Genomic DNA, 24,699 nt, shown 5'->3' on the forward strand with positions numbered 1-24,699 from the left:
CTTTTCATCTGAAGATATCGATTTCATTCCTCAGATGGTATCTAGAACTAATGCGATGAACTGAAGAACCTGTGATGTAACTTCAACAACTTTTAAAGTTAAAGTTTACATTAAAAAAAAGGAAAAAAGTAACAATTGTGGGAAAGAGTCACAATTTCAAGAAATAAAGATGAAGTTGTGAGAAGTGATCAGAATTATGAGTCTTATATTTGCAATTGTGAGAAATAATAACAATTGTGTGATACAATGCTGCAATATTATATCATATATTACAGATATAAAGTCATATTGTGAGATATAAAATCTTAATTTTGAGAAATAAAGTTTAATTTGTCAAAAAAAATTATAATTGTGAGTTTAAAGTTGCAGTTATGAAACAAAGTAACAATTGTGGGAAATAATCACGATTATAAGAAAATAAGCTAAAATTACAAGTAATAAAGGTGCAACTGTGATATTTAATCACAATTACAAGTAATGAAGATAAAAATGCAATTATGCTAATGAAAATTGTGTGCTTTAATGTTGCAAATTTGAGAGATAAAGTTGCAATAATTGACTTATGAAGTCGCAAGAATATAAAATAAAGTCAAAATTGTGATAGTCACAAATATTAGATTCAATTAAAATAAATAAAGTTACAGTTTTTATATATTAATCACAATTAAGAGTAATGAAGTTGCAGTTGTGAGAAAGATGCAATTTTGAACAAAAATAATGAGACAATTATGTGATTTAATGTTGAGGTACAAAGTTCCAGTTGTGAGAAATAATAATTGTGAGAAAAGAAAAGATGGAAAATATTCACAATTATCAGAAAATAAGTTAAAATTACAAGAAGAAAAGTTGCAACTGTGATATTTAATCACAATGACTACTAATAAACTTGCAGTTGTGATATAAAGACGCAAGTAAAAGAAATAATGACAATTGCGTGGTTTCATGTTCTAACTGATAATATACAGTAAAGTCATTGTGATATATTAAGTCACAATTATGAGAACTAAAATCAGAATTGTGAGGTACAAAGTTGCAATTGTGAGAAACAATTAGAAATTAAGCAGATGGTTCTGGCAAACGTATGGAAGATTGAGCACAGCCCGAGAGATTTTCCAGTACTGCAAGGGTATTAGAGCCGGCAAGAGTAATATCTGCTGGAAAGGAATATATTCTGCTTACATCGCCGGTGTGTCAGGTTGCTCATTTAAATATATCAAGTGGTGCTACATGCCAGCATAACTATGATAAAGTGCCTGCTATTTCAAGCCAGACACATGGTGCCCCCTTTTTCCCCAAGCATTAGGGGAGAAAGGAGTTTTCAATAAGTGTACAGTAATGTAATTACAACCTGTAAAAAAAAAAAGATGCCATACTCGCAATAAATCATACTGTAATATGCAAGGTGTTCTGAGTGTCATATTTCAAAATGAAAGTTATGAACCAAAGATGGATTTTACTGTCCAAGAGACAAACAGCCATGTGTTAAAAGAGGGTTTGCAAAGAATAAAATGTGTCTTTGTTATTTTTACTCAGACATGGCTTTATAGTTTGTCTACCTTTCATGTTCATTTTGACCCAGAGAGGATTTTCTATTTCCTGAAAATGCTTTTTATGATCTAAAACTCACTCCTACGTTTTTGTTTATGTGTGTGTACTGTGTATATTTATTATGTATATATAAATACACACATATACAGTATATATTTGGAAAATATTTACCTGTATTTACATGTATATATTTATATTCATATAATTTATATTCTAAATAAATTTAGTATATAAACATAACACATTTCTCTTAAATATATACGTGCATTTTAAATAAATTCACTACTTTGGATTCAGCAGATATTGCCATTTTAGCATCATCTCCAGACAGTTTGCTCTACCTTTCAAAATGAGGATTTTTTTTTTAGAAATATTCCATTGTTTCTTTCGTTTTCCCTTCCTCTAATGTTTAAACAAATGATGTTTTAATTAAAAATAAATAAATATATAAAAATTAAAAATAAAATGAAATAAATAAATAAATAAACAAAGACAAAAATGTATGAAATACAGTATATGAAAAAACTGAGGAAGGTCAAAAAGACTGCTGCACTTATTGTGTTCATTTTATATATATATTTGTGTGTGTGTGTGTGTGTGTGTGTGTGTATATGTATGTAATTATGTATGTATATATTAGTGTTGTCAATTGATTAAAAAATGTAAAATAATTAATCACACATTTTTTCTAAAATGCGACCCTGGACCACAAAACCAGTCTTAAGTCGCGGGGCTATATTTGTAGCAATAGCCAAAAATACATTGTATGGGTCAAAATTATAAATTTTTCTTTTATGCCAAAAATCCTTAGGATATTAAGTAAAGATCATGTTCCATGAAGATATTTTGTAAATTTCCTACCATAAATATATTAAAACTTAATTTTTGATTAGTAATATGCATTGCTAAGAACTTCATTTGGACAACTTTAAAGGCGATTTTCTCAGTATTTTGATTATTTTACACACTCAGATTCCAGATTTTCAAATAGTTGTATCTCGGCCAAATATTGTCCTATCCTAACAAACCATACATCAATGGAAAGCTTATTTATTCAGCATTCAGATGATGTACAAAATGTTTTGAAAAATTGACACTCATAGTTTTGTGGTCCAGGGTCACAAATCACAAAAATTGTATTTCTAAAAAACTGGCATCTTTTTAATAACTGAAGGCGAGTATCACTGATACCAATACTGATGTCTCTATGTAACTGACCATTGATTATAGCCATTCTATTTCTTTAAGAGTTGCTTCTGCTGAACCTGATGCAGGGATCTGACACGCATTGTGTTTTCTTACAACCTTTTATATATAATTGCGCTTTAGCGTGCCGGCACATTTGTGTGTGCAATTGAAGAGCACATGTTACAAGCACAGTATTACGGCAGACAGGAGAGGGAAATATCTTTTTACTGACATACTGACCGCAGTTCACTGTTGTTCTGCTGAAGCTCCTCATCACCGGTATTGTTTTCGCCCTCGTTTGACTTGCACCTGGCACTGAGGTGAAGTGGAGTGCGCGTCTGTCTGAATAATCTCCCATTTGATGTGGTCATAAAGACATAAAGACGTTCTGCGCGTCTTTCTGTCTGATGTTCTAAATAAATGCAATTTTTGTCAAGAAAAAGAGTCAAAAGCAGCAGTTGTGAATGGGGTGGCCAACCTTAGCCCGCCCCTGTGTTAACTGCGTTAAATATATTTTAACGCCGTTAACTGTAAAAATTAATCGCATGTGTTAACGAGCTAATTTTGACAGCCCTAGTATGCATATATATATATATATATATATATATATATATATACATTTTCCTTATTATGTATTTCCATTTTATTTTAAAAGGTAGAGTCATCTAAAGTCTGGAGATGATGCTAAAATGGCAATATCTGCTCAATCCAAAGTAGTGAATTTATTTAAAATTTCAATGTTCACTTAAACCAATATAAGATATAATTAGAAGGACATAAAAAACTGCATGAATGATCCATAACAAACTTCACTCTGTCTATATTGATTGGAGAATATCATTCAAGTCAGGCAGTTAAAATCCTATTATTCTAACACATAGTTAAAGACATGAATATGGGCATATCTGCTGCTTGAAGAGTCTCCGTGAAGAGTCTCCGTCTCCCTCTGTGGTTTTCAAATGATTTGTTCTGTAACCACCACATGCTTCCAGTAAAATTCTCATTAACAGTCTTAAAAATTCTTTTAGGCTCTGCTATAAACTCAAAAGGACCTTGAGTTTGCGTCGTGAGCAGAAACCAGGTTTGAGAAGACAAAAGGCCAGACACAAAAATAAAGGAGATGAGAATGCAGGTGCAGACTACCGACCAGCAATAACAACAGCGTGCAGAGAATCTCAGAGAGCTCTAGCTACATATGACCACATTACAAATGGCTCTGGCATTCAGTTCAGGGCTGGAGAGGGATTCATTTGGAGGCGCTTCAGATATGCCGGCTTTCTTTCACGCTGATGTAACCCCTAGCCTTTGTACAGCACAATGACCAGAGGGAACAGTATGAAATGTTTTGAAATGCAGAAAATATTTCTTCATATCATACCAGACAAGAGCATCATGTAGTATTACAGGATTACTTAATACTATGCCTGTCAATGTAATGCATTAATTTGGTTAATTATTATATTAAAAAACAGCATTTTAAAAACACTAAGCAAAACAAAAAACACAATAGAGCAGCCAATTGAAACGTGTCTGATGTATGTGTGCACATATAAACAATAAAAAACAGATGAAATATGACAACAGGTTTACTCATCTACCACCCTTAAAAACCTTAAAATATCCGAATTTTTCAGCTTATATTTATAAAGCTTTAGACTAATGACATATTTAATTAATCAGCATATCATGTAATTAATCTGATAACGAAATGTAATGATTGAGAGCTCTGCTTATAGGCTAATTACAAAACAGTTATGGCTCCCAAATCTGGTTGAGCTGTTTAAAGCTGTAGTAAAACGCTTATGTATGCACATTTTAAAAACTAGGAGTGAAAAAAAAAACAATTTCAACATTTGTGTGAAAATGAGTTATATCAATAAACTGTTTTCTACTAACTTCAATACTACTTTCTACTAACAATATTTCAACTAATAACATTTAATCAAATGTTGTGTACTTAGTTACCAAGGAAATAAAAAGAGTTAAAAGAAAACCTAAGAGCAATTGAGGCATGAAGAAAAAAATTGTGTGCCCTCTTAATTTAAAAAATAATGTTATTACTCTATTTTCCTTTATCTAGTGTATGTAAAATACTGAAATTAGCAAAACAAGTCCTTATACTCTTCTTACTCCTTTATAATATAATATAATGTATTTCATAACTACATTATTTTCCTGTATCTAGTACACATAGACTGCTGAAATAAGCAAAACAACAATTTATACTTTTCTTTCATTACAATATAATATTACAAAAATATAATGTATTTCAGAAATATATTACTATCCTGTATCTAGTATACATAAACTGCTGAAATTAGCAAAACAACACCTTATATTATTTTTACTTATGATATGCTATATTTCTATATAAAAATGCATTTCAACATGTCTATCAAACATGAACTGAAATCCATGATTATTTCTGCGATTCAGAAAGAGACAGATGACAGCTGTGCTGAGCCTCTTCACACAAGGACACTGAAAACAAAGCCAGAGATGCTCTATACGTGATTAAAGCTTTTGTTATCACTAAAAAAAACGCCGCTCTGCTCAGACTCAATCTGATTTCGTTGAGCCACTTCTAGCTATTCCCAGCAAGCAGAGAGAACACGCAGTACCCCTGAGAAAAAAATAAATCTCTGTGACTCTGAAACTAATAAAAACATTCAAATTTGTTTAAATGTTAGTTTTTAAAATGTTTATATATAATTTTATAAAATATCTGAGTTAGAAAGTATTAGAATTTTAAAGGGTCCAGTGGGTGACCCTCTTTTCACAGTCTATTGCTAATGTTAGAGACTCCTGGTTGGAGGACATACTTTATTAATCACAATCGGCCAATATGACTAATGAGTTAAGAAGTGTTAAGAAGTTAGATAATTGTTTGATTTTCACCTGCAATTGGCTGAGTTGATGGGTTTAATTTCAAACCCTGGCCCCAAGACACTACTTCACTATAAACATTTTATTTTACACTCAAATTTTTTTTATTTTGAATAAAATTACATCTCTGACCACAAGTCAACACATCGTGCTGGGCAACGATTAATCGCGATTAATCGCATCCAAAATAAAAGTTTATGTGTACATAATATATGTGTATGTACTGTGTATATTTTTTATGTATATATAAATACAAACACATGCATGTATATATTTAAGAAAAATGTTGTTTATATATTAAATATATTTATATATAATATAAATTATATGAATATAAATATATACATGTAAATATTTTCAAAATATATACTGTATTTGTGTGTCTTTATATATACGTAATAAATATATACAGTACACACACATATATTATATAAACAAAAACTTTCATTTTGGATGCGATTAATCACGATTAATCATTGCCATACACATACATATCCATCATTCTCATCCTGCCACAGGAAAATGGTCATGCAAAACTAAATTGTTTTTTTTAGTACAGGAGATCTTGACTTACATTATAAGTACATAGACTTTGGGTGGAAAAAATACATTTTGTGCAGAATTTAGGATTCTCTAATCTCTAAAAAACATGTTTTTGAGGACTGTGAAAGCTGCATGTCTCATAATGAAATCACAGAGACGACCTCTGAGAAGGAGAGTAAAGAAATTGAGTAAAGGCAAGTGAGTAAAATTACAGTAGGTGTAATGACATGTGGTGGTGAGGAGGTGAGAAAGAGAGAGAGCAGTGAGAGAGTGAAAGCATATTCTAACCTTGTACTGGAACAGGAACAGGCCGCAGAAGAGGCTGTACAGGTCAGCCGTCAGCAGGGAGAGGTTCACCGCTGTGGCGCTGGTTCTTTTGATTACCACTGGCATGAAGCTGTACAAGCCAAACATACACGCGCTGAATCCAATGTACAGCAGCCCTGAGAGGACATAAAGAGTTACAGCCACATCAGTCACTATAGGGAAAATCTGAACAATACATAGTGCAATTAAATAAAAAAAGCCAATTGAAGAAAGAAAAAAAAAACGTTGATCAACAACCTTAGGCGTAATAAATCTTTTATGTTGTTTTTAATTTGGATGTATTTTTTAATTCGATTTGTTATCAAAATGTGAGTTAAAAAAATGATAGTTATAATTTCAAATAAAGCTTAAAAATAAATGTAAAGTATATATTTAAAAAATATATGTATTTGAATATATAATATAATGTAATGTAATGTAATGTAATAATAGTTTGGAATGTATTGGTCTATAATTATTATTTATATTACATTACTTCATAAAAAATTATAATAATAATACATCATTATACAGTTCTCTGGAATACTTGATTCTGATTGGTCAATCATGACATTCTGGAACTAAATATTTTTGTTTTATGACTGCAAAATTGTTTAATAGACTTTTTTTTATTATTTCACCGTGAAACCTCCTTCTTCTCACATAATAAAACAATTACAACTTAAATTAATATTTTATATGAACTGCACTAATCTACATTGCATCTGGGTTTTGATCTGGTTCAACTTTGTGATAATTACTGTACATTATCTTTTATTTATAATCCTTACCTATTCATAGCTGTGCTCTTATAAATGTATTAAAAGAAAAAGCAAATAATAGCTGTAGTTACAATTTTACATGCTATTATGAGTACCTCTTTATAATGCATTATATGTACAGGCAATATAGAAAACATTATAAACAGCTACTATTATTTTCCAGTACAACACGATATTGCAGCTTCATATTGTGCAGATAAAGCCAGTGAGGAGTGTAGCACAATATTCCTCTGTTAGCAGCATTCAGCTGTTCATATCATAGAGGACAGAAAGTCAGCAGCTGTGATATTCTGCTCATAATTCATCCAGCACAATCATAATGGAATTGGATGCCACAAAAAAAAGAAATTATTCACTTGTGTTTTCTCAGGCCATTCATTTCCAAATGCGTTTGTAAAGGACACAACCTATTCCAGCAGATGGAGACACAGCAGAAATGGTAAGAGATAATGATAATTTGTTTTGAAATGAAAAGGCAGACAATACTAACAAAATCTGCTTCCTGTCTGGCATCCCACCAAGTCACCAATTTCGCTTTTGTAAGTGACGTACACAATTTTTTTATGTTTTAATATATTTTTCCTATCTTGGTTTGGGAAATATAAGGGAAAAGCATAGAGAAAAAAACTGAGACCACTAGAATAATAACAATATTGTTTATAGGACAACTCGGGATCTAATAATAATAATAATAATATTAAATTATTATTATTATTAGATCCTGAGTTGTCCTGTATTATTATTACAGTTTTATTATTATTATTATTAGATCCTGAGTTGTCCTGTATTATTATTACAGTTTTATTATTATTATTATTATTCATGAGTGGTCCCATTACAAATATTAATACTGTAATGTTAAAAACCGTACATTGTATATTTACTTAGCCCCTTTATATTATTGGCACCATAGTATTCATTTACATTGTACTTTAAGGTGAATATTAAAAACATGATAATTCTGTAATAACATAAAACACAGTATCATAGCACGTTTTAATCTTTTTGTTAGTGACAGTGCTGCTATGAAAGAAAAAGTACAGGATCAACTCTGAAACCCTTGAGGTAAAAACAAATAATCAGCTTGTACCCAATAAGGACAAATCAATGTCAGGACTGTATCACACTATATATTTCAGAGCTCACTGCTGTTCACACGCAGTTGGTTCTCAGGCTATGAGGCTTCGGAGCTGAGCAGAAGGCTTCATAACTTATTTAGTTGCCTTGCTACCACTTTTTGGCGATGTAGCACATCAGAGAATTATAAGTTGTCACCTGCTATTCAGGGGAAGTTCAGATCTATCTGAAATAAAAAGCCTGAAATAAACTCGTAAAAAAACTCTTTAATTAATTGGAGGGGATGACAACATTTTTAGAGTATTTTCAGAGTGGATGGGACAAATCTAACTAATGATGCACCCTGAGCAATGTAGCAGTACCCATATATTCAGTAGTGGCAAAAATAATATTAAATAATATTAAAAGAAATATAAATATAACATATATATGGGGACTTTTAAAAACCTAAAAAAACACTTCCAAATGCATGCATTGCATTTTATAACAAAATATATTACATTTATTAAAGAGTTTTACTTGGAAAAGCTTTTATTTCCTTAAAATAAAAAGCACTTTTTGACATTTGTTTTCTAATGCAATGACATTCAACTTTTTAAAAGAATAGTGCACCCAGAAATGAAAATTTGCTGAAAATTTACTCATGATGAAGAGGTATTCAAGATGTAGATGAGTTTGTTTCTTAATCAGAACAAATTTGGAGATATTTAGCATTACATCACTAGTTCACCAATGGATCCTCTGGAGTGAATGGGTGCCGTCAGAATGAGAGTCCAAACAGCTGATTAAAACATTACAATTATCCACCAGTAATCCACAAGTCTTCAGTCCAGCAATTAACATCTTGTTAAGTGAAAAGCTACACTCTAAAAACTGCTGAGTTAAAGGGGTCATATGATGCGATTTCAAGTTTTCCTTTCTCTTTGGAGTGTTACAAGCTCTTGGTGCATAAAGAAGATCTGTAAAGTTGCAAAGACTAAAGTCTCAAATCCAAAGAGATATTCTTTATAAAAGTTAAGAGTCAGCCACACCTACCTAAAACGGCTCGTTCTAACATGCCCCCACATGTCTACGTCACGATGTGGGAAGATTTGCATAACGCCGCCCAAATGTTCACGGTTGAGGTCTACACGGAGGACCCGAGACCCGGGATCCGTACGGGTTCGGGGCTATATTTTAAATGGTCAGCCGGGTCCGGGTCGGGTTCCAATCTATTACTTCGGGGTCTCGGGTCTGTTTAACATTGTGTGTAATACCCGAGTCAATCGGACTCGGAGAACACCCAGCCATTATCAGAGTCAGTCAGCGCTGTGCGTGTGTTGTTTTGTAACTTTCAACTTGTAAAATTAGGATGAGAAAAGTGTGAGTCGGTAATTTGAAATAAGCTGGAAAAAATAAAAAACCCACGAGCAACGTCATCAGCAGCAGAGTGGGCGGAGTTAATGCACACGCACGGTGATAATGGATACCTTCATGAGTGATGTGAGTTATTATTGATTTTTTTGTAAATAATATTATGAATGAACAGTCTTGTTGTTATATCTAAAATTTTTGCTCAGACTCGGCTCAGAGAGCACAGAGATGATAGCAAATAAGTAAAGCTAACGTCAGCAGCCATGGCACTGGACGAGCAATCGTTATTATAATCCAAATGGGCAAACAGTCTAAATTATTATGCAAGTTGACTCGAGATACAAAAATTGCAAAACTGCAAAGTCGCATTTGTCATCCGTCACCGTGACAGCAAGTGGACTTTTGAAACTGGAATAATGAGTGGATTACGCATTTCAATTGGCAAGAGAGGAATAACACGGATGGAACTTTCTTGGCAAGGAGGATTGTGTGCATCACAGTCAGGTACAAGGGAGGCTTCTTACATTAGGTAAGACAAAAAGTTTAATTTTCGCAACTTGTTTATCAACTTGTTAATAGCAATTTGCTGTGGAATATGTGCCGATCGGGTCCAGTCGGGTCTGTGTCTTCTCGGCCGGGTTCGGGTCCATCTTTCAAATATTTGACGGTCCGCGTCGGTTCCGGGTAGTATATTTTTGACATTTCTCGGTTCTGTATGGGCCCGTGTCCAACTTTCAAAATAATAGACGGGTCCGGGTCGGTTCAGTGTAGTACATTTACGGGTCTCTTCGGGTTTGGGAATTCACAAATTTTTGGACCCGTGCTTCGCACTGTGGATCACCGGATCGGCTTTCACTGTGGATGAAGCGGAGTCCAGCCCGGGGTCGTTACATGTGGTTGCCACAAGCCCGTTCTCAAGCCCGCCCGCCGCTGCTCACTCTAGCTTGCCGTGTGTGACACTGTGTGTTTTGTTGTGAAAGCGAAACTACTTTGTTTGGCCTTCCAAAAGAGGACACGACTAGAAATCAGTGGTTAAGTTGGAGCACACCTTGCTTTTCAGACCGATGAGCTTTGTAAAAATCGTATAAAAAAACATAAAAAAACGCGTTTCAGAAAGGCAGGGCATAGAGGAGAAACAATAATGTACAGTATGTGGAAAATAATGTGTGTTTTTAACCTTAAACCACATAAACACATTTCATTACACCAAATACACAAAATAATGTTCTTTTTAGCAACATCATATGACCTCTTTAGATAAAATCCAGTGCTGGGTGATAGCTGAGTAACCCAATAGCTGGGTTGTATTTAACCCAGCATTTTTCAAAATTCATCAAGACATTTTTAACTTCAAACCTTTGTTTCTGCCCAAAATACAAGTATATAATCGATAACAACACTTCCTCCAGTGTATCAGTCCCAGTCCAACCCCTCACATCATTATCCACCCACATATTTGTTTAGAACTGTTTTGGACTGTTTTGACTTGTAAACAGTGCTTGATCTGTGCATATTTCTCTCCTGATTCAGATGAGATAACTTTTTCTTTAGAGAAAGCAATATTATGTATAGATGACTCAACATGCAGCTTAATTGATGGACTGGAGTCGTGTGGATTACTTGTGATTATTGTGATGTTTTTATCAGCTGTTTGGACTCCCATTCTGACGGCACCCATTCACTGCAGAGGATCGGATTGGTGAGCAAGTGGCGTAATGCTAAACTTTCTCCAAATCTGTTCTGATGAAGAAACAAACTCATCTACATCTTGTAAAGCCTGAGGGTGAGTACATTTTTAGCAAATGTTCACTTTTCATTTAAGCACCCAAATACTTCAGAAGTCACTGTATATTAATAAATATAACATATGCAATGATACACAAATAAATATGAATTTTCTCATGCTCTTTCAAGGACGGTGGCAACATAACTAATGCATTGTCATCAACATGCCCTCGTTATTTTTCAAGGGCATCACAGTTTTGGCGGGAGACGTTCCTTCTTCTGGCATAAAGCGCGTTACTTGCAACAGCCCTGACAGTTAATGACATTGCCCCCTCAAGCGACTCTAGACTTGCTAATGTCCCTGTGACAAGCCAGCATCCTCCTGGGATCCAACCCAAATGCTGCCTTTGGCACAGCCTCTCAACACTTCATCAAGCCGCATCAATCTGGATTAAACTTAAGTTACTTCCTGGGTCATAAAAATACACCGAATTTGAGGACGCAAGTTTTGCCAAGTCTCGTCTAAACGGGATTACAAACCAAATGATATTTATAATTATTTCAAATCAGATGCATTTAACAGTAACTGTAGTAAAATTACTGTAACGCACTGCCTGGAGTGGCTTATTGTTAAAACTGTATTTGTGTTTGTGCATTCGTTTTCTAAGAAGACGTGAGCAGGCGTGTGTATTTATACACGGGGTAGAGATGTCACGGACTGCATAAGCAATTAATTTTGTTAATTGTCTTCTGCCAACAGTTTAAATATGCCTGTTATCGTTTGTGAGGAAGTCAAATTGAACGTCACATCTTCTGGTTTTGTTGGCGCTCCAGCATCTCTCCCTGAGCTCAGCAGCACGTGCACAGCAATATTTAATCAGCCCCGTCCGTTCACAGCTGTCTGGTGTTGTTTCTAAGGAGGTTTCAACACCAGACCCCTGTATGTTTGAGTGCGGTGCTATGAAAGCTGTTTTTTGAACTCGGTTGCACACAAGATCTCTTGAAAGCGGGGGTCTGGAGTGTGGTTTACGCGCTTTGTGATTTATATTTGCAATGAAAGCTATCCAACCTAATTTGAGGAAACGAACCGCTATTGATGATGCATATTTTGTTATATCTGTCACAAAACATTCCCAAGATAAATGGAAAATGCTTGCTGGTTGACAAAGGAAATTGAATTCTTGTTAGATATATGGGCACAAAAAAAATGACTCAATCGATTAAATAGCATAGACTGTTCTGGTGTGACTTATTCCTGTGATGCAAAGCTGAATTTTCAGCATCATTAGTCAAGTCTTCAGTGTCACGTGATCTTTCAGTAATCATTCTAATATGCTGATTTGGTGCAATAAGAAAATACACTTGTATTCATGAGACAATAAGCAAAAACATGTCTTGTTTTTTGCAGTGTTGCTTCTCTTGAAAATGTATGTGGTTTTAAAGATTTATAAATACTTTTACTGGAAAACTGTAAAATAAATAAATACCCATTTAGAAGCAGTTTTTTGCAAAGTGACTAAAAAAATATACTTATAAAAAGAAGCAATAAAAATGGTTTCTAAAATTTCTTTTAGCATAACACTTAAATAAACTTAATATTTTTATATATAATGCAATGAAATTCATGCATTTTAAAGTGTTATTTAAGCTTGTTTTATTTAAGTAGCCAAATATATTTATATTATTTTCTTTATTTACATTATTTATATTATTTTATGTTACTTTTGCCACTACTATATACAGTATATATATATATATATATATATATATATATATATATGCATGAAAAATGAAAACATATATATATGTTTTCATTTTTTATAATGTTTTTATAATGGCTGTCAGTTAAATTCTTAATGTAATGCAATTAATTGGACAAAAATGTCATAAAAATGTAACACAATTATTAATTCCTTCTGACCTGTACAAAAATCAGTTATTTTAAAATTGTATAATATTTTACAATATTACTGTTTTTACTGCATTTGTGATCAAATAAATGCCACATTGGTGAGCATAAAATGCTAATAACTATTTTTTTTTTAAATTACAGTTAAAAAAAACTTTTGAATTTTAGTGTATTTACAAATCTTTGAAACGAGATCAGTTTCCCTTGGTTAAAATGTACTTAGACTTAATTTTGTAGATTGTATTGCAAATATAAGTGTATTTTGTCTTATTGCACTGGCAGATTCTCCATTTGTTTTTAACTTTTTATTTAAAATAAAATATCTACCAAAGCAATACGACAACAATTGTTCATGACTTCATGTTAAACATGCATTCTCTAAAAACATCTTTTAAAATTGTTAATTTAGTGAACTTCTTTTTTTTTGGACAAAAATACTTGCTAATAACGAAATTATTTGCAGTAAAACCGCTTTCAGGTTCAGTGGTACATTGTGAAAAGAGACCAATGGGAGGGAGAGGATTATTGAATTCAACTCAGGTTGGGATCAAGCAATCAAACCAAGTGTGAAAACCATCAAAATCACCAGCTTACCGATCTGCCAGTCCCACTGCACCTTCAGAAGCTCCTTGTGCTCCATAATGGCCCTGAAAAACAGAAACACAGCACAACTCCCATCAGCCACAGCTGAGCTTGAGAAAAACCAGAACGTCAATAAAAGATAAATAGCGACAGCGCCGAAGTCTCGACAGCATGCTACATTTTGACAGGTGGACGATTTCGGCAACAACGGCCAGTGTGACAAATCCAGCCAGCCTCAGCAAAGAGCTGTCAATCTCCCCTGAAGCCCTCCTGGACAGTCCGAGGGATTCTCGTGACATGCAGCCGGTTCAGTATGAGCTTTTCCGACTTACTAACAATGACAGGTCATCCCATCCCCCCCACGCACAATTAAAGCCGCGCGGGAAACAATCCTCTGGCCCCGTGTGACACCTGTGTAGAGCCGTCACAGATGATCTGTTGCCAAGGCTACAAGTCTCATCGGCCGACAGCGTCTAGTGGTACATCAGCAGGAGATCTGACGCCTGCAGATGAAACTATTTGATGCAGGCAGAGAAAGAGAGAATATTCTAGATCCAGTGTGGTTGTCACGCTGCTTCCTCCAGAGCCCTTTATGAAGCAGTCAGACTTTAAGTGAAAGCAGTGTTTGACTGTCGTCCACAGTTCCAGCCTGCTGTCAGATATGAATGCCTTTCAGCATAATTAATTACACCCAGCTGGCATGAATAAACAGTGTCGTTGGCGTTTATATAAATACGCCACAAATATAGATGTTAAAGCGCAGCGAAGCTCCGGCAGCGGGGGAATAAAGGTGTTAGATGAGAACGCGACTCCAGCTGGAGCGGCTGTATGTTTGCTGCGGGACGCAGGCGGTCCAAATGGGCCTCGTTTGCGGATGGATAAAAAAGACGGGAGACGAGAACCTTCCAGCTGGCTGGCGCTTGGAAGTAGCTGGGATATGTGGTGCCGGAGATCCAAATGGCTCTGGTGGAAATGATAATTAAACATGCAGGCTGTGTAAACGTCAAACTGTGAGGTGGATCTGAGGATGACGGCAGGTGGATGGCAATCCAACTAAAAAAATCATTAAGTTTCGGTGAAAACCATGTGAAGGTGATCTCCTGCTACTAGAGTTTAACATGGTTAAACAGTTAACAGGAAACCCTGGAGTAACTTGGTGTAAATGATCTTAATCAAGGGTATGATAGACTATAGTTTTTAGTTTACATCACAGCAAAGGTATGAAAGCAAAAGCAAAGTTTTTTTTTTTTTTTAATTGGCAGTAGGGATGCAGAGATATTCTGGGTAATATCCATAAGCGTATATAATTAAATAGCTTGATAATCAATAAATGTAGGATTTTAAAATCCCATACTATTTTGACTAAATAAATGAAAAATGCAACTAAATACTATTACATTTAAAAAAAATATAAACCAAATCATTCATTTAAAAGATATAAGTTAATACAAGCATGACTGCATTATAATGTACAGTATGGATGGATATTGGACATTCATTTTTGAGGTTATATTTAAAAGTGTTATTAAATATAAACTTGAAGTGAGTATTAGATGACAGCAGTGGACAGTTAAATGTAAAAATAAGGAAAATGAACATGAAAATGCTGATATATATGAAATATTAGTTAATATTAGTTAACTAATAGTGATAAATTGTATCACTAAATAAGCGATAAATTGTAAAACTATATGGTACCAATGTAAACTACCGGTTGGGGTCAGTAAGATTTTTTTTAATGTTTTGGAAAAAATCTCTTAAGCTCATTTGACTGCATTTATTTGATAAAAAATGCAGCAAAACAGTAATATTGTTACAATTTAAAATGACTTTTATATTGTCATATATTCTAAAATGTATTAAATTTTTTTGATGGCAGAGCTAAAAAGATTTGAAACAACATTTATTTGAAATATGCATCTTTTGTAACATGTCTTTACTGTCACTTTTGATCAATTTAATGCATCCTTGCTGAATAAAAGTATGAATTAAAAAAAAATCTTACTGACCTCAATCATTTCATTGGTAGTATCATAGACTGTATAAAAAACATGGACGTAGTGTCCGTGACGTCACCCATAGTTTCCTGAAGAGCGTTTTTGAAGCTCAAAGTGGGCGGAGCGGGCCATTGCCATCTTGGCAGCGCGTCACCAGGCGTCACTCCCAGATAATCGAAAATGGGCAAAAAGGCGGGAGCTGGTTGCTGAATCCACGCCCACCTAGATCGACGGCAGTGTCAGCAGCGGCAATCCACCTGTCACTCAAGTGGCCACGCCCTTAATTATGCAGAACTTTAAGGCTTAATATCATTTAAAGGGATGAGTTATAAAAAATGCACCCCCCTCACAGTTGTCATGAAGGGCAAAATCATTTTTTGAACCAGGCTGTAAACGTTTATTTTCTGCTGTAAAGTTAGGCATTTAACATCCTTAATTATGCAGAACTTTAAGGCTTAATATCATTTAAAGGGATGAGTTATAAAAAATGCACCCCCCTCACAGTTGTCATGAAGGGCAAAATTAGCTATAAAGACCAAAATCATTTTTTGAACCAGGCTGTAAACGTTTATTTTCTGCTGTAAAGTTAGGCATTTAACATGGGAGTCTATGGGATTGACTCCCTTTTGCAGCCAGCCTCTAGTGGCCAGTTGACGAATTACAGTTTAAGTCATTTCCGTGTTGGCTTCACGAGAGAGAGCGGGAGGTTGCCGCTTGGGTAGTATATATTGTGCATCCCTAAATTACAGTCATTAAAAAGACTGTCATCTTAAAGATCATTTTATTGAACAAAAACAATTTTCTCAAAAATATAAGTGTAATAGTTCATTTTGTCAAGTTTTATAAGTATACTAGCATACCGATGGCCTCAAAGCTAAGAGACCTGGAGGAAAGGCCACAAATCTACAATTACAATGATTTGATCTTTAAAAGTTAATAGTAAGAGACTCACAGTTGGATACCACTGAAGAAGGAGCCAAAGAGACCCATCATTCCCAGGAATTCGACTCGGCTCAGGTTCTTCACGATGAACTCCTCACATACATTGGAGATGCCGTAGAGCGTCGCTCCCGCAAGAACCAATAAATCCCCTAAAAGCTTATGGTCCCCTGTATAAAACATGACATGAGCCTTATATTAGGTAATACATATTATATATATATATATATATGCTAAAAACTTAAGTGAACTCAAAAACAATGACAATGAAAATAATATTTTAATGTATGTGTAAGAAATCTAAATTCTCAGGGAACAAGCATACTAATAAAATGTATACTCGAATGCTCTGTAAGTCACTCTGGATAAAAGCATATGCCCAATGCATAAATGTAAATGTAACATTAACTCAGTGGTAGGTAAATTATTCAGAGACAACTCTAACAACAGCAGAATCGCAGCAAATTAGTGTGATTTTCATTAGACCGCCCCGTGGGGAAAGCTGTGTGTGAAATTGTATGGACAAGCCCCTACTGTTCATTCATATTTAATAACAGACTCTGAAACTGAATCAATCCGCATGATCCAGGATTCTCGGGAGGATTGGGTAGTGCTTTACACTGATGTAACGTCTGGACTGTGGCTGCACGCGAAACAAAACACCACCCAAGGGAAACGAGAGAGGGTTATTGTGCGGGTTAATATTCAGGGTGTACCACGGCATCGTGGAGGGGCGAGGACTTACCGAGGCCTTGCTGTCGGCCCACCAGGACGTCAGCGCCCACCATGCAGCCCATGCCCAGGAGACACACGCCCACACCCACAAAGTGCAGCACTTTATACCTGACTAACAGGAAGAACCATGACAGCAGCAACACCACAGGGATCACGAAGCAGTCCAGCAGCTGTGGAATACATTGAAAATCTGTATTCAGTAAAAATCAAAAACATGTTTTGACATCCCATATTCATACAAAATTACTCAAAACATAAGCATTTTTAAATTCAAATTCAATTATAGAAAATAGAACGACAGATAGACAGAACAACAGGTGATCGATAAAACGACAAATAGATGGAACAATATGTTATAGAACGATAGATAGATAGATAGATAGATAGATAGATAGACACGAGACATAGAACGAATTAACAAACGATAGATAAAACAAGAATGATAGAAAGAACGATAGAACAATAGAACGATCAATAGAATCCCATATCCCAGAAAGATAGATAATATCCCATATTTATACAAAATAACTGTCAAAAAAACATTTTTAAATTCAAATTCAATTATAGAAAATAGAACGACAGATAGACAGAACAACAGGTGATCGATAAAACGACAAATAGATGGAACAATATGTTATAGAACGATAGATAGATAGATAGATAGATAGATAGATAGACACGAGACATAGAACGAATTAACAAACGATAGATAAAACAAGAATGATAGAAAGAACGATAGAACAATAGAACGATCAATAGAATCCCATATCCCAGAAAGATAGATAATATCCCATATTTATACAAAATAACTGTCAAAAAAACATTTTTAAATTCAAATTCAATTATAGAAAATAGAACGACAGATAGACAGAACAACAGGTGATCGATAAAACGACAAATAGATGGAACAATATGTTATAGAACGATAGATAGATAGATAGATAGATAGATAGATAGACACGAGACATAGAACGAATTAACAAACGATAGATAAAACAAGAATGATAGAAAGAACGATAGAACAATAGAACGATCAATAGAATCCCATATCCCAGAAAGATAGATAATATCCCATATTTATACAAAATAACTGTCAAAAAAACATTTTTAAATTCAAATTCAATTATAGAAAATAGAACGACAGATAGACAGAACAACAGGTGATAGATAAAACAACAAATAGATGGAACAATATGTTATAGAATGATAGATAGATAGATAGATAGATAGATAGATAGATAGATAGATAGATAGATAGATAGATAGATAGATAGATAGATAGATAGATAGATAGATAGATGATAGATAGACACGAGACAGAACGAATGAACAAACGATAGATAAAACAAGAATGATAGAAAGAACGATATAACAATAGAATGGAAAAATTATAGAATGATAGAACAAAAGAATGATAGAAAGAACAATAGAACGATCAATAGAATCCCATATCCCAGAAAGATAGATAATATCCCATATTTATACAAAATAACTGTCAAAAAAATATTTTTAAATTCAAATTCAATTATAGAAAATAGAACGACAGATAGACAGAACAATAGGTGATAGAACGAACGACCGACAGACAGACAGACAGACAGACGGATAGATAGATAGATAGATAGATAGATAGATAGATAGATAGATAGATAGATAGATAGATAGATAGATAGATAGATAGATAATATTCCATATATACAGATATCCCATATTTATACAAAACTCGAAAAACATTTTTCTATAGAAAATAGTATGACAGATAGATAGATAGATAGATAGACCAATAGGTGACAGAACGATAGATAGAATGATAGATTTACCATACAGAAACTCAATTCAACTCAAAGGGAACCAGGGAACCCTTTATTCAATGTATTATTATTTTTCAATGCTGATTGATAACCTTCACTAGAAACCTCCTTGGATGGAGGTGTGGAATCTCTGAACTCATTTAAATAGCTCTCTGCCGTGATGTAGCAGTGCACACTGGGCTTATTTGAGTTAACTGATCATATTCCAGAGTCCAGTGTTCAGCTCTAACCTGTTCATATTCCTCTAGTGAGGTACTGAAAAGTTTAGAGAAAATACATTTTTCATAAGGCTTCAATGACTACGGATGGATAGATAGATAGATAGATAGATAGATAGATAGATAGATAGATAGATAGATAGATAGATAGATAGATAGATAGATAGATAGATAGATACAGATAATATTCCATATATACAGATATCCCATATTTATACAAAACTCGAAAAACATTTTTCTATAGAAAATAGTATGACAGATAGATAGATAGATAGATAGACCAATAGGTGACAGAACGATAGATAGAATGATAGATTTACCATATAGAAACTCAATTCAACTCGAAAACGTAAAGGGAACCCTTTATTCAATGTATTATTATTTTTCAATGCTGATTGATAACCTTCACTAGAAACCTCCTTGGATGGAGGTGTGGAATCTCTGAACTCATTTAAATAGCTCTCTGCCGTGATGTAGCAGTGCACACTGGGCTTATTTGAGTTAACTGATCATATTCCAGAGTCCAGTGTTCAGCTCTAACCTGTTCATATTCCTCTAGTGAGGTACTGAAAAGTTTAGAGAAAATACATTTTTCATAAGGCTTCAATGACTGAAGGACACACAAGAGATATAATGAGGTCATAAAATGTGTTGACATTGTGGAGACAAAATGTGGAGACATTTGTTAAAACTCCACAATTTTTGGCTTAGTCGATAAAACGAAAAAGAGAAAAGGAGAGAAAGAAGAGAAAATATAAGCAGAATTAGTCAAGATATTTGCATTCTGGACCTCAGCCAACACCATGACCATCTATAACAAGTAATCATCTACCCTTAATGGGCAAATGTTTTAAAGATTTTTACATTTTAAAGACTCCATCGCAGGGTTCGGCATGACTGCCTATTAATATTGATGAGTCATTGTGTAACCTCATTACTGTCTGTATAAAAATATTAAAATACGCTTGTTGTGAACCATAGGGGAAATGGCATGCAAAAGTTTGGGAGGTAGGAAGCATCTCTTCACACGGAGAAGAGTGAAACATGATGTGCTCCAGTGTGGGATGAGCAGCAACCTGCCTGACCTCATCAAACAAGCTATCGTGTTAGACTAGAAACGTGAGAATATTTCTTGCTCATTTAGAGCTGAAAATGCACTGCTTCTTTTAAAGCCTCTGGCTTGTTTATCAGTTTTGTTTTTCTTTCTGTTTTTGTTTGTGACTTCATTTGATTCCTACTATACACAATTTAATATACTTTTACTCTACAATTTACTAATATCCTCTTACTCTTACTAGGCTATTGAAAATTTACTTCGATAACCGCAAAACATAATAATACAAGTTAATACAAAAAATTATGATACATTTATGTGGGATCTCGGTACTGTAATATTTAGAATCATAATTAATGATTATTCAAACAATTATATATCTTTTTTGATACTGTAGTAGATAGATGTATAGGACTCTTTCTGTTACATCGATACGCCAATAGGTGGCGACGTAATTAGTACGGTGGCCGAGAGAGCTCAACGCGCAGCAACTTCAGAAAACGCATGCAAATAGAAAAAGCACCCAGCAAATTATGAAAACATCTTCATCAGTTTGACAGCACGTGCTGCAAATACTCGCAACACAACCAAATACAAAACACGCTGCAAATCCTCACAACACAACCGACAAATATTTAGCCTAAAGAAACGCGTTGCAAATACACACAACCCAACCAAATACAGAAACGCGAATGTAGCACAAACCACAACAAAATTACCTCAACGAAATTAAAATGAACTATGTTTTTGTTTGTGTTTTGAGTATTCGCAGCATGCTTCTGTTCTTGCAGCGCGTTTCTTTATTTGTTTGAGTTGTGAGTAGCCTATTTGCATCGTGTGTGTTGTCAAACTGATGAAGATATTTTGTTAATTTGCAGGTGTTTTTTCATTTGCAGCGCGTTGAGCTCTCTTGGCCATCGTAATGAGTGAATGACTGAATCGTTCATTAAATCGAACGCTGATTCACGCATGAAATGAAAGTGAATCGTTAATTCAAACAGGAACGAAACAGCAATGAAGTAACACTATCGTTAACGGAGCAAAAACAGACAAAGTAACAGCTTTTAAAACTTGCTCAATGCTATCGTCTTTAAACAATTGTTTTATAAAAGCCATATCATAACTTCTCAGAAGCTCTATGTGACGTCGAATTACTAGCGCTTTTGAAATAGCAACGAGCGCACACACCGCATTATTGTTTTTTCTCTTTATTTACATAAGTGTCAACTGTCTAAAAGAAATATATTTATTAGAACTTTATTAAAACTGGAAAATGAACATACTATAAACAACAGCAACAGGAAATTTAAGATTAAATTGCACAAATGCCTATGGTATTTTGGAGGAAACTATATGCTACTGTGGTCATTTTTTGTAAAGTTGTCTCAGCAGTAGCTTCTACTTTTCTGGCTAACTCTGAAACTTTGTTTTGAGCACTTTATGTTACCTTTTTCCTTGCAATGTATAACTAATGCTGTAGAGTTCCTCACAGGTAAATTGCTTAGGATAAAAGAGTCTGTTAAATTAATAAATGCATCTAACACAGAATAATTTTCAAGCAGGAGGTTTTAGTTCATTAGAGTGTGTTATAATGAGTGTCAATGCTGAAATCTAAATCTAAATGTTTTGCTGTTTGTCATCAGTGCAGATCCTGTTAAAAATCTGCCAGAGTTCCTCACTTATGTATTGCTCATCTGCACACGGGGCTCCGTTCCAAACAAATGTTGCTCATTTTCATTCAATGATTTATAGCTGCCATTTTGGTTTATTTTAATAAAACACTGAACCCAGGAGACTTTGCATGGAAGGAAAAGTTTACTTCTAACCAACAATCTTAGACACGACCAAATTTAATAAAATATGCGTTGCATTCCTAAATTGACTAATATTATTACAAAAAATATTATATTAAAATTTGTGTCAATTTAACATTTGTGATTCCTACTAAATGAATTAAGAATAAGAATAAGAATAAAAGGTAATTGTGAATTTATCTCAAAATTTAGGCTTTTCTCGCAATTCTGGGTTTATATCTTGCAAATTGCGAAGAAAAGTCAGAATTGTGAGAAACCTAAAAACGTAATATTATAAATGCAGAATTCCGAGAGAAAAAAGTGAATTGTGAGATAAGTCGCAATAACTTTTTTTTAAACTTTTTTTTAATCCTGTGGCAGAAATCAAAAAACTGATTTGCAAGATGTAAACTCAAAATTTGGAGAGAAAAGTCAACAGAAGTGCCAGTTATTCATTGTGAGAAAAAAGGCAGAATTGTGAGACATAAACTCAGAATAGTGAGAAAAGGCAGAATTGTGAGATAAAAAGCAATCACCTTTTGTACTTTTTCATCCTGTGGCAGAAACAAGCTTCCATAGCTTTCTCATCTAACACCACCTGACTTTCTAAAACAAAGTGTTGCCCATCTACAGTATTTATATTAAAGTTGGTTGCACAGAAATGCAGTGGAAATCATTAGGAAGTCTGGTGGCGTGCTTCAGGGTTTCTGTTTTTGATTGACCTGCAGGAGCGTCTGGTTCCACTGTCTGATCAGAGACGCTGCAGTCTCCAGTGGCTCTGAGCGGTATGAACTTTACGACGGTGAGAGTCTAAATTCTCTTTTGTGCTGGGTAGAGAACACAGAGACAGATAACGCTTTAAAGTCGGGCGCACAGGTTGTGCTGTACAGGCACCAGAGAAGTGCTGAACTAGCGGTACCTGCTGATTGGTCGCCGTGGGCGTGTTAAAAAAAATAAGACTCTTGAAAACAAATCAGTGCATGTTTGCAGGGACGTCATGCACCTATTATTTTGAGGCAGTTCTGGCTCACTGGATGCCCTAGGCGAGAGAAAACATGACCTAAACAACTTGGTAGTTCAATATATATGTGTAAGATATAATCATATATTAGTAAAGTTGCCTGCAAGAGGATAAAATTCAGATTCTGAGCTAATATACTGTATTATTGTGTTTAATAGACTAAGCTAAGATGCAACTTAATTTGACAGCCAGTGATCATGCAGTTTCAGTGTATAGATAAGAGCAGCTTTGATATTTCCATACTAACTTTGTTCCACAGAAAAAAGTCATATTTGAAATTCACAATGATTACGCTGTTTATTTGCATGCATTGTCTGCTTTTGTTTTCCCCCAATTCATTAAAGAAATGTTGCAAACAAGCATTTAAAAAATACTTAATTGCAATTCTTGTGTCTAATTAAACTTGATTGTGGGTGGTTTGTAAATAAAGACCTGGAAGACCACATGCAAAAGCTTAGCAATTGTTTAGTGAATTCCCCTCTATATATTATAGAAGGACACATAAATATATGATGATAAATCACATTTTATTTACATGCATTGACTGCTTTTTGTTTGCAAATATGGGAAAATTACCAGAAATAAATGAAAAAGTATCTGGTAAACTGGATTGTGGGTGGTTTGTGAATAAGATGCAGGTTTGTGGACTAAAAACATCATGTGCAAAAGCATTATAGTCTCATTGTAAAACATACATTAACTTACATCTTTTGCAAAACTCCAAATATGTACCAGTAGATATAATTTACTGCTGTTTCCAGCTGAAATTAACACTGTTGGCAGTAAAACGCCAATAACTTTTCCTCCTTTTCATACAAATTATAACAAGGGCAGAATATAGACTAAAAAGCCTTTTTATGCAATTTCTTTCAAAATGCTATGTTACGACCTCAGAACAGTTTAGTGCATCATTTGTAAACAAATACATTTTGCATAACCAGCTTTATATGTATAGCTTTTCTGGCACCGTAAACTTGCTCGATAACTCACCCGGTACATTATTGCACTTGCAATACAGAGTGCTCAGAGTCAGGTAAATGAGCTAAAAGACATTTAGAAACAATCTAAAATGTCATGGTTGCTTTAGCAAATGAATATTTATCTCACATTTGCTTCTGTTAACACTATGGTAAGGTTTAATGTAGAAAGTATGTTATTGTTAAACACAATAGAGCAGTGGTCACCAACCTTTTTAGGCCCAAGATCCCTGACCTCGGCCTTTATGAAAGACA

At 34.3% G+C, this 24,699-nt stretch overlaps 1 protein-coding gene across 1 annotated transcript in view; it reads right to left on the reverse strand.

The window, feature by feature from the left end:
- slc35f1 (solute carrier family 35 member F1) overlaps nucleotides 1–24,699 on the reverse strand; it is a 100,695-nt gene that overhangs the window by 4,883 nt on the left and 71,113 nt on the right. Inside the window, exons 4-7 of the mRNA XM_016295795.1 lie at nucleotides 17,581–17,740; nucleotides 16,849–17,005; nucleotides 13,912–13,964; nucleotides 6,454–6,608 (exon numbers count right to left, since the gene is read on the reverse strand). Of these exons, the coding sequence (XP_016151281.1) occupies nucleotides 6,454–6,608; nucleotides 13,912–13,964; nucleotides 16,849–17,005; nucleotides 17,581–17,740 (525 nt within the window). The remainder of the gene's footprint in view (nucleotides 1–6,453; nucleotides 6,609–13,911; nucleotides 13,965–16,848; nucleotides 17,006–17,580; nucleotides 17,741–24,699) is intronic.

Source organism: Sinocyclocheilus grahami, unplaced genomic scaffold (genome assembly GCF_001515645.1).
Source record: "Sinocyclocheilus grahami isolate Dianchi unplaced genomic scaffold, SAMN03320097.WGS_v1.1 scaffold340.1, whole genome shotgun sequence".
Taxonomy (NCBI): domain Eukaryota; kingdom Metazoa; phylum Chordata; class Actinopteri; order Cypriniformes; family Cyprinidae; genus Sinocyclocheilus; species Sinocyclocheilus grahami.